This window comes from Camponotus vicinus, unplaced genomic scaffold (genome assembly GCF_025532165.1).
Source record: "Camponotus vicinus isolate PSW18456_S1 unplaced genomic scaffold, iyCamVici1.0 SCAF_3, whole genome shotgun sequence".
Classification (NCBI taxonomy): domain Eukaryota; kingdom Metazoa; phylum Arthropoda; class Insecta; order Hymenoptera; family Formicidae; genus Camponotus; species Camponotus vicinus.
In genome coordinates, this window is record NW_028141967.1 from 3,685,723 (window position 1) to 3,700,900 (window position 15,178).

Below are 15,178 nucleotides of genomic sequence, written 5' to 3' on the forward strand. Positions count from 1 at the left end.
CGCGTAATAAAATAATGTTTCGTTAAATTTTCTTTTTTAGACGTGATCGCGATTAACCGGAAAATTATTTATTTATTTTAATTACTTTTACATAATTTTATAATTTTAAATAACTGTTATAACAATTTTAACAATTTAATTTTTATACCAATTTTAATCATTTTAATTAACTTTTACAAATAACGCATAACTAATACTTATACATATCACAATGAAAATTCTCGAATGCATGTTGTGCGTAATTTATACATTTGATTTATTTATTTAATCAACTAAGAACAGATAGTAACAGAAATCTAAAATAATAAATTATTATTTCGATATGAAATCGATTTTTACGAGCACAGAAATTATTTCTTTTATATTTATAGATATTTATAGAGTCTCGAATATAATGTCTGCGACGTTTTATCGTTCTATTTTTTCAATCATTGAAATATAATTCGGATTTTGAGAACGCTCAGTAAAATAATGGCTGCGTTCAGCAGAAAAAGCTGCTTTGCAACTGTTGTAAAATTCGTGAGCCTAATTGGTGTATGCTCTTAATTTTGACTGAATCTAAGAGCATACACCAATCAAATTCACGAATTTTACAACAGTTGCAAAGCAGCTTTTCCTGCTGAACGCAGCCATTATTATTCGCGCGACGACACTCAAAGGTCCATATTCTGAATCCTCTTTTATCGATAAAAGTGCCTCTAAAAGTGGCTTACAGCCAATCAGAAGGCTTATAAGCCACTTTTAAAGGCACTTTTATCAATAAAAGAGGATTCAGAATATGAACCAAAGAGTAAATTAGTGGTGCGAGACGCTTAATGGTGGCTTATTGGCGCTAAAGGTTTATGCAAATAATATAAAATTTAAATAAGCCAATATAGAGCCAAAACGGCGAATGATTGCGGTAATTCATAAATCTAGTAACTTTAAGCGTCGACATGAAAAGGCGCCTTAAGCGCCTTAAACATCGTTTCCCCAGACGACGACCGCCAATGGCGTCGCGCGACGCGAGTTTCGCGAAACGTCACTTTGCGGAACAGTCGGCGAGACGAGAGCGGCCGCGAACAGCTGATCCCCGGTCCTCGCGATACGCCATCACTCGAGCGTTGCGGGAGCACATGTTCGTCGCGCGATAAGTCCACGCCAGCAGTTTTTTCCCTCTCGCCTTCTCGTCCCTTTCATCCCGAGCCGCTTCCGTCGCGAATTCGAGCGACGCGACTCGCGTGGCAACCAGGCCGGCGGAAGGCAAACGCGCGCGCGACCCAGTCTCCCGGTTGCTCGTAGATGTGCGATGAGCAGCGGCCGGCGATAACCGGCGTTACCGATCCTCCCCGTCACCGTTGCCGTTGCTGAGGTGAACATGGCCGATCGCGATAGCGCGTCCGAGAGCGACTCGAGCTCGATTGACGGCGGGCCGATCATGATGCCGCCGTCGCCGGTGACGCGCGAGCAGCTGCAGAAGCGCATCGAGTCCCTGCAGCAGCACAACCGCGTGCTCAAGGTCGAGCTGGAGACGTACAAGCTGCGAGTGAAGGCTCTGCAGGAGGAGAATCGCGGACTGCGCCAGGCATCTGTCATCATAGTGAGTGCTCTTATCAAGGATTCGTTCCGTCAGACGAATTTTTTTCCTTGCTCGGAATGTCAACGAAATGTCATTCCACCTTGCGTTAAGTGTCCGATGTGAGATTCACGTTTCTTGTTATTTGCAGCAAGCGAAAGCCGAGCAGGAAGAGGAATTCATAAGCAACACGCTGCTGAAGAAGATTCAAGCCCTGAAGAAGGAGAAGGAAACTCTGGCTCATCATTATGAGCAGGAGGAGGAGTGCCTGACTAATGATCTATCGAGGAAGTTGAATCAGTTGAGGCAGGAGAAGTGCAGGCTGGAACAGACGTTGGAGCAGGAGCAGGAGTGCTTGGTGAATAAGCTGATGAGAAAGATTGAGAAACTGGAGGCGGAGACATTGGCCAAGCAGAGCAATCTAGAGCAGCTGCGGCGTGAGAAGGTCGAGTTGGAAAACACGCTGGAACAGGAACAGGAAGCTTTGGTCAACAAGCTGTGGAAGCGAATGGACAAGCTCGAGGCGGAGAAGCGGATGCTGCAGATCAAGTTGGACCAGCCGGTCTCAGATCCCACTTCACCCAGGGAGATCAACAATGGCGACACGGCCACGAATCTGAGCACGCATATTCAAACCCTGAGAAGCGAAGTCGCTCGATTAAAACACACTCTGCTTATCTCGCAGCAAGAACGTAATTATCCCCTTTTTCCATTTCTGATTTGTACTGAGAAGTTTAGTGACCTTAATTTAGTATTGCTCGTTTATTAGATACGGAAAAAATGAAGCGGTACGTTAACGAGGAGAAGCAAATACGCGAGGAAAATCTGAGACTCCAGAGGAAGCTGCAGCTCGAGGTGGAACGTCGTGAGGCTTTGTGCAGACATCTCTCAGAGTCTGAGTCCAGGTCAGTATCAAGTTTCCTTAATTATATTTTGATATTTGCAATATGATTTTCATGGCAATTTAAATTGCAATTTAAGTGAGCAAAAAATTATTAAAGATACATTTTTTGTTATTTATATATATAATTAATATATTATATAATTTAGAATATTAATATTATATTTATATTCATTATTTTATACTAAGCACATCTCGAGTTAAGCTGCTAAAATATACAAATTTTATTCATACTTGAACAATGAATAATGATCTATTATTTATTAACACTTCCAGATAACTTCCAAAGTACAATTTATTTTCCATGACTTGTGTAAACTATTATTATATAATTTTTTTTTAGTAGAAAAAAGTTTTTACAAGAAATTTAATAAATAAAATAAAAAAAAGCTTTTACAAGAAGTTTAATAAATAAAATTATTAGCTTAACAAAATTAAATGTTATTGCTTGCAACAAATTTTACAATTACTGTGAAATTGTTTTAAATTTTGTATTATATGAATATTAGAACTTGAAAAAAAGACATACTTTACATATCTTGTCTTCAATTTTTTTAAAGAAATATTATATATATCTCTAGGTATTCTTTTTTAATTACGTCGAATTTTAAACAATTACAAATGACATAAAATGGATATATCTCTTTTTTTGTGACACAACTGAATTTTAGGTACGATTGAAAGATATTTATCATTCTTAATTTCATAGACATGATGTGATTTCACAGTTTGGAGATGGAAGAAGAACGGCACTACAATGAAATCGTGATGTCTGGAGGGAACATAAGGACACGCACTCTGTCCAGTCCTGTGCCCTACAATCCTTCGCCTAGTTCCTCAAGGCCACTAAGCCCAGGTAAGTTCTTTCATGTTTTTTTAATCCAATTGTGTTGTATAAATGAAACTGCATGAATAAGTAGATAGAACATATAATTTATACATGAATAGAAAATGATACATGTGATATATAAGTGACTAAAGTCTGCGCTCTCTTCCCTCCGGATGCACGTTTGGTGTTTAGCGAATTCATGCGAATACGCGTTTTATCATTAGGTATTAACGTGCTAGGTTCAACGTCCAGAGAGGGCTTCAACGCAAACCGGTGCTACGCCTGCGGCCAACCGACTGCCTCTCCCTTTGCGAGCTCGTCACCTCCTTCAGGGGTAAACTATCACGTAGAAAAACAATGTTAACGCTGGAAACTAATTGATTATTCTTTAAATACGGTAGTCTTTCCTTAGATAACTCCCCTTCAATTAGTATCTAGCTCGACAACTGCGAGGAAACGAGCTTCCTGGCGAGAATTATTATTTATCTTTGTTTGCACGAAACAGGGACATATCGTGGCGCCGTCCAGCAGACGCACATCGGATCGTTTCGTGAAACCGGCAATACCGCCCACCATCGTGAGCCCCGGCGGACCGCCGACCATCGCTCCCAATCCTACGGCAAATGTCGCTCCTCATCCAGGATCACCGATGGACATCGCGAAGACATAAGTCGTCTACTCGAAGAGAAAAGGGCTCTTTTTACGGAAACTCTTTTTACATAATTACGCGCGCAAGGTACTTCTCTAAACGGTTTGCGTCCCAGTTAAAGAGGATACGCAGTTTGATCGAGACACACCACCATCGGCGCTTTTTCTCTTCGAACATCTCCGTTCGTAAACTACTACTTCAGCTCTAATATAACACACGGGCTACCGCTAAGACACGGGACTTAAAATAATTTCGATCTGAATGGCAGTTATAGAGTTTAAATGATGCAATTGCGAAGCCTCTCGGTCGCGGGGCGCTTCTCCTCGAGACGCCCCGCTTCCTCAACGATTCCTTTTAATGCCTGAAGTACCATTCAGACCGAGCTATTTATCATACTACGCAATTAATATCGTTTGAGTGTTATACATAAGAAAAAAAGAAACATTGACATGTTGCTTCCATGTTCCAAGTAATCATAATATAAATGTTGAGCGCGAACGCCGGATGGACACCTACACGGCATAATTGCGATATTATTATTGTATCTCACTGTGCGTTTAAGAACATAAACGAAAGTAAAACTAGCATGTAGTGTTGCGATGTTAACATGATTTAACAGATATGCATTTTGTTTAGCTTTGAGCCTGAATAATTATTTAGCGCGCCACGGACTTTTATATATTTTATTGGATCACTAACACAACTAAGTCAGCCATTCCTAAGTAAAATTCGATATGCCGTATCTTGCTAAGATAATGAGCATATATATTAAAATTAATGTTATAATAATATTACAATATTATAATATTAATTAATATTATATATTATTAGTTAGTGAGCATATATATTAAAATTAATATTATAATAATATTATCATATTATAATAATATTATAATATTAATTAATATTATATATTAAAATTAAAATGAAAAATATCAAGTATGCGTATAGTGCATATATAAAAATAAGAAATATGTTAATACTTATAGCATACACTTGATTGCCTTTGCATCGCTGTTATCATCAAAAAGTTAGCGATCTAGTATAATATATAAAAGTCTGTTTTTTAGCGCATTTTACTAAAGCGGAAGCATAATTCTATTAGAGAAAAGGTTTGGTTAGTTCCCTCGCAGAGATTATATCGGATCTTATGAATACACAATAAGAAAAAGTTAGATTTCAGAGAGATTGAAAGTTTTGAGAATTTTTAAATTTTTTCAATGATCGCGAGAATCTGACAATTCATAAGGCCTTAAAGTTCCAAGGATTCCAAACAGTCCAACGATCTGAGAATCTAAAAGCAGACTCGTTGATCTAAAATATATGTATTCTTGAAAGTGCTTAAGCATCTAGGTGTCTATAAATGTACAGACATATAATATTTAAAATAAATATTTAACGCGACCATGGAATATTGCAAGTTCAATAATCCAAGTATTTGCACAATCACAATAATTTAAAAACTTTATTTATTTAAGAAAGATCTATTCATTGTAAAAAAGAGCCTAAAAAGATTTTTCTTAAATCAAAATTTTTAAATCGTTAGCTTTGCAAGCTTGGCGTTTTTGAAATATCTGCTCTCAGAATTTTTCTAGATGTCTTTTATCTCAGAATTTCTAAATCTTGAAACTTTAACACTTAGAAAACATGACGCATTCAAAGCCTGAAATCTTTGACCTCAAATTTCTGAGCTATAGAATGTCAGAACGTTGGAATTTAGAATCTTGAAGCTCTGATATGTTGGAACAGCGAAGCCTGGAATCACGATATCGAAGAATTAAGCACATAGCATATGAGAGAAGCAGAGTTTGCATATAATTAAAAAATCTTTTTGTTCGCTAATAAATTGTTTTTTTTATATCAATGATAATATGCTTTAGCTTGATATGTGTTGTCTGTTATGTTACACGAAATCAGACTTGATAGTCTTTGTTCTTTAGAAACGTTATTTCGTAAATTTGTAAATTTGGAATTCTCCTTATTCCTGATACATTTTAACATTTTTACACTTTTAACAATTCTACCATTTGTGCGAGTTTTGTTTTTTAAAGTTTTTACCTCGATACTTTATTTTTTAAATCTTTGAGATTCTACTGTCTCAAGATAGTGGAAATCTGGAGGTCCTGAGATTTTAAGGAATGTTATAAAGATTCAACATATTAAAAGATCGCACGCATTTTTTTTAAAGCTTCTCGATAACTGTTACTATGAATTATGACGTGAGAAGCAGAAGAATTTGAAAGAGATGTGCGACATTACAAAGCTTGTTTAAACTCGCATCCGTACGAGCGATTTTCTCGCGTTCCTTCCCTTCCGATCTCGTAATACAAGATAACTAACATTTTACAATGAGAATACCTGTTTATTAAAACAGGTGCATTATATATAACACATACACACAAATTAAACACAAGTAACGGCGTTGTTTATTATGTTATATTGAACGGTACATATATATGAACAGTCGTATATATGATATAGAAATTTATTATAACGTAAAAGGTTCTTACCGATAATTGTGTAATTACGCAGATATGCTTCACAGCTGCATAGTATGTATTTTATTCAAGCTTTTATGAAATACAGTCACGTTTTTGCTATTACACGTTATCTACCCCTTTTCGTTATATAAAATTAATTATTTAATAATAAAATTTATTTAATAACAAAATTATTTATTTAATATGATTAATTATATAATATATATATATATATTAATTATGTAATAATTATATATTAATTATATATTAATTTTATTATATATATATATATATATATATATATATATATATATATATATATATATATATATATATATATATATATATATATATTAATTATATAATAATTATATATTAAAATTATATAATATATATATAATATAATATTTATATATAATATTATTTATGTATAATTTATAATATTAACGTTTATTAACGCTTATAAATATTATTTAAAAACATACTTTATAAAATTGAATCGCTCTATCGGTAATGAAGATGTATCTCTTTATCGACGGTTTGCGTCTCGGATTAAATTACAGTGCTCTGCATTATCGAGACATGAAATTACAGAGTCACCTGCATTATCAGTAATAGCCTCACGATTCTCTGATTCGTACCTGGTTCAATTTTCGATGCACGTGCTAAAAGAATAGACGGTTTCGCAATGTGTTTTATGTGTTAGAAAAATGTCACTCGTTAATCGTCCTTGTATTCTTTAAAAAAGACCCCTTATCTCGTAAGTACGTAATATATTTTTCAAGTTTCTCGGAATCTCCAAAATGGAGGCTTATCAGTCTCGTACACAAACATTTTGCATCAACTAATTTTAATCGCGCGTATTATTTGCAGGATATAAACAAGATAGAGTTGATTTTTTGTTGCTCCGAAATCGTTAATTTTTCGCTGCCACACGCAATTAAAGAGTACTTAGTGTCCACGAGACGGATTGCCGGTGATAAGAATCTTGATATCGAGACACTATGAACTCGTGCAGTAAGAAGAACGAGGATGTATTGGCGCGAGTCCTGGATTTGTTTCTCCTGCCAGATTACAACGTCGTCTCGACAACCTATCTAGATCACTTGCTCAGCCACATTGCGGAAAACATAAAGGATTGTAAGCGAAGAGCATATTCTGTAATTTTATCTTATTCCGATGTCTATCTTCCAATGAATAACATGAGATGTGAGTTTTGCAGGTGACACAGTCGATTATGAATACTGCGAGGTCTTTCAAAAATGGATATCAAAGGCATTGACGGTATGGGAATCTGGACAGAAGGTTTCACAGCCTGTGATTACGTTTACGCTGAAACTTGTGGGGATTATCTCACGGCACGAACTACGTTATCACTATTGGCAATGCCAGGATGTGTACAACAGGCTCTACAAAATTCTGCAATTGCATAGAGATGACTTGCCTGCGTCTGTTAAAATGGCATATACGACAATGTTGTCAGACTTGATTGTTCATCGAAGTGGCAGGCAATGGGTGATAAAATCTGGTAAGCATTTGACAAAATTGTGATTAATTTTCAAAATCTATTTAGAATCATATTGCAAGCATGAAAAGGATACAAAAATTATTTTTTCGAAATGTGTGTATATATGCATTATATTTTTATAAATAAAAATAACATGCAAAAAATTATAAAAGCATTTTAGTGTATTCTAAGCACATATATTATTTTCTTTTATAAAATGGATGTAAATTATTATTATTTTCCTATTTAAACGCGACAGGCGTGTGGAAGGACGTTGTAAAGTGTGCGCATTGGAATCACACGATGTATGTTACAAGGGAGAGCCAGAAATTCTTATCAACGTTGCTGCTGCATGAACAAAAAAATATCGAGACTTGTACAGAGATCATCCTGGAAGTTGCTGCTCCTTTAATGAACAATACTGTAGATGCTCAGCTACATCAAGCGCTCGAGGAAACATACCTGGAACAGAATAGATTGTTATGTGCCACATTGGATCTATTGACAAGTATCTTGGAAAATACACTGTTTGTGAGTCTGGACAACAGCATTCCTGAACTGCTCGAGAAACTCGTAAATCTCGAGATGCGGGTGAAAGCGCTATTCGAGGCATGCATCAGCACCCGTTTTCTCCAGCATGTGCACAAATTGTTGCTGCTGTTGCTGTTCTTAAAGCTGAAACAAGGAATCAAAGAACACACTGATCAGATTGATGCTGATGCATGGCAAAAGTTCTGTTATGGTTTGTGCTATATTTCTATGATGCTACTTTCGAAGAAGTACATCATAGAGTTAGTGAGGAGTAACAAGTTTGCCATGATATACTGGAAGAAGCTGCTCGCGTTACGGGAAATTCTTTTGCCAGAGGAGCACAAGTTTGAACATCAAGCTATTGCTCTCATGGTACGTAAGCCATTGTTTATTCACACATATCCGTGCATATGCAAGTAGGTGTATAAATGTTATTATGAAGAACAATTATATATATATTTTTTTATTTGTACAAACAGATATTACCATTGTGCGTGTGTATAAAGAAGAATCATTTAAACCACGATTTTTTTGATATGTTCATTAATAAACTTTTTGATGTAACGTGTACCACCGTGCAAAGATTAGCATACAATATGAGGGATATCATACGAAAGGAAGATCTTCCAATGGAACAAATTTGCAAAGTGTCTATTGATCTGCTGCTTGAAATATTAGATATAATGGATAGAGTAAGTATCTTCTTGAATTATTTATATAATTTATTATTTATTTACATAATTTATTATTATATATTTAATTTTTTATTTTGCAATTTGTACGATATATATAATTAAGATTTACAATTATTTTATTTTATTCTATCTCATGTATATCAAATTTATGTATGACTGTGAGATATGCAATATTAATTGAGTTTGTAACACAATAAGTATTTCATATTTAAAATGTCATATTTGAATTATTGCATAGTAAGGATTATAATTATTATAAGTAATTATGCACACATCCACAATTATAAATTTTAAGTTTTTATTAATTCCTCTTTGATTATTCTAATCTTTTCCAGGATGTAGCAGTGATCGCCTTTCAAGCTTTATGCCACGTTTTGAAAAGTTACTTGCCACACATATGTGAGGAAACAAGGAATAATGTATCATCGAATATGAACAATACTTCTCCTTCGGAGCATCTGCAAAAGTTTCGCTACAAATCGATATTGGAAGGTGATATAGCCCAATATCCTACTTTACTGGCATCACTGCTCGACGGATTAACCATCATGACAGAGAGATTTAAATTGAAGTGGCAGGAATGCGTAGAAACGATATGCGTATTATACCTTGCGCAAGGAATCCTCAATCATTCTGGAATACTACCACTGGTAAGAAGTCTATCGCCGAAATTGTATTGATAGATTATTGTTTTTTTTTCGTGCAAAAGGAATTTAATTGTAAGTAACTGTTTGAAAATTTAGGACAAAAAAAGGATGACATAAGTCTTTCTCACAAAAATGCTCAATTCCTACTTAGATTTGCGTGAAGGCATTGAAGCTATGCAAGCTCGCCATCCATAACTTTATGCCGCCTAATTTGGCGTTACTCGTGGACTCGGACAGTCACATGAACGAGATAGGACCTCTGCTCTTCAAGAGGCTGCACGATCCTAATTGGGAAGTAAGAGACAGCGTTCTCGAGGTACTCAATACCATTGCAACGATTTCTGAAGACAGTAAGTGAAGCAAAAAATAGGATAATATAGAATAGTACATTTGTACATGTGCACATATGAATTCTGTAATTATTTGTATTTCAAGTAATATAATTAAAACAGCAATGAATAATTATCATATATAAAATACACATACATACTCTAGAAATACTGTATCTTTCTGTTGCAGCATATCCAGCGTTTCAAGACTTCTTGTTGGTTAATCAATTTCCAAAAGTGACTATCGAAATTGTCAAAACGGATGGCGAAAGTTATGTACGAGCATCGGCATTAACGTTCATCGCGACTATCGTACGCATCAACAAACTGTGGAATCAACAGTTATCACAAGTAGATTTAACTGTAAGTATTATTTCTTATTTATACATATTTTTTCAATGTGTTATTGAGAAAGACGGGAGATTAATAAATTGAGATAAATAAATTGATTGTTACAGGAAATGGCGATTTATTTACTCGAGAACGAGAGCGAAGCGATAGTGAGAAGGGAGGCTGTGAATCTAATTAAAGAATTATATGTCCATCAGAAATGGTCGTACGTAGAATTTTTAAATTTATGGATTAGATAATGGTTGATATATTAGACAATCAATATCATCGATTCGCAGAAAGGAAGTTATCGATTCGATGTTACGAGCGATGTCGATGGCGGCTGTGTTTGATCTGCATTGGGAGGTGAAAATAAATGCTTTGATGTTCTGGGATCATTTCGTCAAGTCGCATTTGACGGATCAGGGGATGCTCGACGATTCGTTCCCGAACGTAACGTTCTCCAAAGAGCACAGAAAGATTATGGCGTTGAACGAGACAGAAATTAAGAGGAGGTTAAATAAAGCGCTGGACGAGCTAGCGAGGCAAAGTTGCTTAGGTGTAAGTAACGGCAATTCAACCTATGAATAAACTCCCTTCTTAGATTATAAGCTCTATATCCTTAAATCTCTTTGTCGATCTCTACATACAATTCACAAAATAAATGAATGGATTTAATTCATGAATAAATATTAATAGTAACAGATATATATCTTTCAGGTACTCCTAGTCACTCTGAAGGACGATAGCGACTTTGAGGTGTGCAAAGCATCTGCTACGATAATCGACAAACTGAAATCTTGTCTAATCAAGTACAAACTGGACGAACCGTCGTCACCAGTGAAAAACAGCGCGACGATAGATACCGTCTACATTAAGGAGACATCGCCGGTACCTTCGCCTTCTTCCGATAAAGAAATGAGAAACTCTTCACACGTCATCGAAGAGATCGTGGACGAGAATGACACTAATCTATTGGCGGCTATCTACAAGAGCTCCATGAACATGGATGGCGAAATGACGAAGGAAGAGGAGAAGAAGATGTTCGATTACATCTCGTCCGTGACACGCCAGGACTTTCTCCGTGCGATTTTTAATTGCGATATCAATGCTTACATCGAGGAGAAGAATCGTTGGCTAAAAACATACACTAGTAGCTTCGAATCGATTCTGGACGACATACTGACGATGTACAAGCAGAAGAACATTAATTCGATGGACTGTTACTAATGCAATTAAAAGTCAGAGTCGTTTAATTTGCGCATATAATTGGCATTCCTTTTCTTACCCTATATCAAAGGTATTTAACGAATGCCGCGCGCGCATGCGAGTGTCAGCTGTATATTTATAAATATCACATACTTGAGCATAAATTGATATATATTTTTAAATATGTATCATTTAATTAAAATTCAACTTGTAAAATATATTGTCTGTAATAAAAAAAGTTTCTTAACGCGAGAATATTTTGCAAGCCGATTATTCGACCACGCCATTTTGTTTTTCATGTATATTCTTTTAACTTTTTGACATCCTTTGTTTTTTCAATACGACATTTATATTTTTTTAGAAGCATATATATATCGTATCTAGTTGTATTGAAAAAACAAAAGACCTCAAAAAAAAGCTAAATTCCAAAAAAAAACATGATTACATATATCTATATTATATATTTCTAATCTATGTCTATATGATACATACAAAATCATCTGCATACATGTATATGATAATTTTTTTTGCTCAATTGGCAGTTTTATCTTGGATAAAATCTTATCTGGATATTAAGGCAATCTTAGATACATTGATTAATGCGAAATAATGAAGAAAGAGAATTTTCGATGTATTTCATTAATTCTTACAATAGCAAAATGTAAATTGTGACGTATGTGAAAAAAAAAGCTAATTTTATACTCTATTTTATAGCCAGAAAAGAATCCTTGCTTCGCTGAGTGTGATTCAACTTTGAGATAATAGATCTGTTTATATTGCTCGCACTTTTTACATCTCTCTTTCTTTAACGAATATATACATATAATCGTTTTAAATTTTTAGGAAGTACAAGCAGCATAAATAAATAGACCTAATATCCAGATAACTTTTTCAGTTCGCTTTGGAAACAAATCGCATATATGAAGGGGTGGTGAGTGGCTGAGGCGGTATTTGCCTGCTGAATAAAGGATTCCGCTTCGATTCCGGGCCTAAGCCATTTCATTTTCCTTCCTCTGTTCGAGGAAGATGCACACAGATGAATACGATTCCTTTGATTTGAGATACTTTATTGATGAAGATGCTCTATGATTTCTTTTTCTTTGATTACATTTCCTTTGAATTTAATTACTCTACTTTATCAGTTAATAGCTGAAATATTTAAGATTCTAACAAGATTAACGTGGGCCAATAAAATCCGAAGACAAGCATACATGAAGTATACATCGCCTGCGAGTTCCTTAAATTGGAATTAATGGGTGTTTTTCAGCAAGTGACACAGAGGACACAGCGTAACACAGTGAATCATTTCACTCTTGTTTAAATTCGGCAACCAACAAGGATGAAGTGATTCTGTGTGTGTACAGGGTGTCAGGGCAATCTCTTCCCAAAAAAAGCTTACCTCAAGAGCTTTTCAAAACACTATTATAAAGTATTTTTTCATCGAGTACTTTTCGAGTTATGAGGCTTGAAATAATTTCTTAATTTTACATAAACCATAAAATATCTAGTAAAATATTCATTTTTCGATTATCTTACCTTAATACTTTTATGTACAAAATAATGAGAGGAATCAATTGGTCGAAAAAAAAATATGTAATTGTTAATTGCAAATTACATTATTAGTTTTTCTTCGAAACAATTATGTGTTTTCTTTACACCAATTGATTCCTCTCATTATTTTGTACATAAAAATATTAAGGTAAGATAATCAAAAAATGAATATTTTACTAGATATTTTATAATTTATTTAAAAAATTAAGAAATTATTTCAAGCTTTATAACTCGAAAAGTACTCGATGAAAAAGTACTTTATTATAGTGTTTTGAAAAGCTCTCGAGGAAAGCTACAAGAGCTTTTTTTGGCAAAAGATTGCCCTAACACCCTGTATATTCCCCACTACTAATCTTATCGTTTTCCGCTTTTGCAGATAAAGAAGAGATAACAACAGTTTTTGTATCACTTGCACTACATCTCTCTAATGGTCAGATGACTTTCGGCAAATAACTGATTGTGAGAAGAATAAGTAGTACATAAAGGAATAGTTTTTCATTCAATTATTTATTTCAATTATTTTTTAATTATTTTTATTATTATATGGGGTGGCACCCAATTGACCACGTCGCCAATTGGCCAATTCAAAATAGAACTCTCTGGTCAATGGCTGCGTTCAGCAGAAAAAGCTGCTTTGCAACTGTGTAAAATTCGTGAGCCTGATTGGTGTATGCTCTTAATTTTGACTGAATCTAAGAGCATACACCAATCAGATTCACGAATTTTACAACAGTTGCAAAGCAGCTTTTCCTGCTGAACGCAGCCAATCATTGCTGGTTACCTTAGGCACAGGTCAATGGGTGCATCCAGAAGCACAACCGCTCACTGAGCGGCTAAGTAGCACTCGAATGTGATTGGTGAATTCAAAGATAGAAACCAATCACATTCAATGGTTGCGTTCAGCAGAAAAAGCTGCTTTACAACTGTTGTAAAATTCGTGAGCCTGATTGGTGTATGCTCTTAATTTTGGCTGAATCTAAGAGTATACACCAATCAGATTCACGAATTTTACAACTGTTGTAAAGCAGCTTTTCCTGCTGAACGCAGCCAATTACTACTTAGGGCCGGTTTCACAACTCGAGTTAACCCGAGTTTAATACGTTAAACTGGGTCCTGATTGGTCCATTCGCCACTTAAACTCGGGTTAACTGGATTGTGGAACTAGGCCTTATGCCCGATTTCATCAACCGCGTTTAACTTTAATCTTAGTTCAACTCACTCTTTGGTCCATATTCTGAATCCTCTTTTATTGATAAAAGTGCCTTTAAAAGTGGCTTATAAGCCTTCTGATTGGCTGTAAGCCACTTTTAGAGGCACTTTTATCGATAAAAGAGGATTCAGAATATGGACCTTTGTCTCTTTCTAAAGGAAGAATTAAAAGGAGATAAAGAGTGAGTTAAACTAAGATTAAAGTTAAACGCGGTTGGTGAAATCGGGCATTAGTCGATCAGTGAGCGGTTAAGTAGCAATTGAATGTGATTGGTTTCTATCTTTGAATTCACCAATCACATTTTAGTGCTACTTAGCCGCTCAGTGAGCGGTTGTGCTTCTGGATGCACCCAATGAGTGCCTTCCGTTTCACGTATTGAGCGCATAGTTCGCAATCAGTGTGATGCGTGCATTAATATTGTTCCGTTTTTATTAATGCGCAAATATAGTCTTGAAAACGGAATGACTTTTGATGCGTTTAATGTGAAACTGTATGTCTGAGTTTCCACTGAGCGCGTCACGCGTCGCGTCAACCAGCGTGAGCCAATCAAAACATCCCATTGTAATAACATGTTTTCCGTGTTATTACAATGGGATGTTTTGATTGGCTCGCGCTGGATGACGCGACGCGTGACGCGCTCAGTGGAAACTCAGCCTATGGCTGCTAACGAAATAAATGACACACACATGTATCATATATGTATGTATACACGTGGTTGTTAACTCTCTGCGCATGCTCGCATTAACTTTTTCGGG

At 35.4% G+C, this 15,178-nt stretch overlaps 2 protein-coding genes across 5 annotated transcripts; both read left to right on the forward strand.

The window, feature by feature from the left end:
* The first annotated feature begins 1,034 nt into the window (after positions 1-1,034).
* Positions 1,035-6,537, forward strand: LOC145968281 (coiled-coil domain-containing protein 6). 3 transcript variants are annotated; one of them, XM_083093659.1, is made up of 6 exons: positions 1,036-1,579; positions 1,707-2,247; positions 2,325-2,460; positions 3,185-3,312; positions 3,525-3,619; positions 3,791-6,537. In XM_083093659.1, the coding sequence occupies exons 1-6, from the start codon at positions 1,358-1,360 to the stop codon at positions 3,953-3,955; spliced, it is 1,287 nt and encodes a 428-aa protein (XP_082949785.1). In that variant the 5' UTR covers positions 1,036-1,357; the 3' UTR covers positions 3,956-6,537. The 3 variants fall into 3 exon arrangements, with proteins under 3 accessions (XP_082949786.1, XP_082949785.1, XP_082949784.1); XM_083093658.1 differs by having other exon boundaries at positions 1,037-1,579; positions 3,510-3,619; XM_083093660.1 differs by lacking the exon at positions 3,525-3,619 and having other exon boundaries at positions 1,035-1,579.
* Positions 6,538-6,918: 381 nt separating this feature from the next.
* LOC145968112 (integrator complex assembly factor Brat1) lies at positions 6,919-11,917 on the forward strand. 2 transcript variants are annotated; one of them, XM_083093361.1, is made up of 11 exons: positions 6,919-7,178; positions 7,288-7,554; positions 7,637-7,942; positions 8,181-8,824; positions 8,932-9,144; positions 9,483-9,797; positions 9,946-10,144; positions 10,314-10,486; positions 10,582-10,679; positions 10,753-11,014; positions 11,174-11,917. In XM_083093361.1, the coding sequence occupies exons 2-11, from the start codon at positions 7,419-7,421 to the stop codon at positions 11,681-11,683; spliced, it is 2,856 nt and encodes a 951-aa protein (XP_082949487.1). In that variant the 5' UTR covers positions 6,919-7,178; positions 7,288-7,418; the 3' UTR covers positions 11,684-11,917. The 2 variants fall into 2 exon arrangements, with proteins under 2 accessions (XP_082949487.1, XP_082949486.1); XM_083093360.1 differs by having other exon boundaries at positions 6,919-7,174.
* The last annotated feature ends 3,261 nt before the right edge of the window (positions 11,918-15,178 follow it).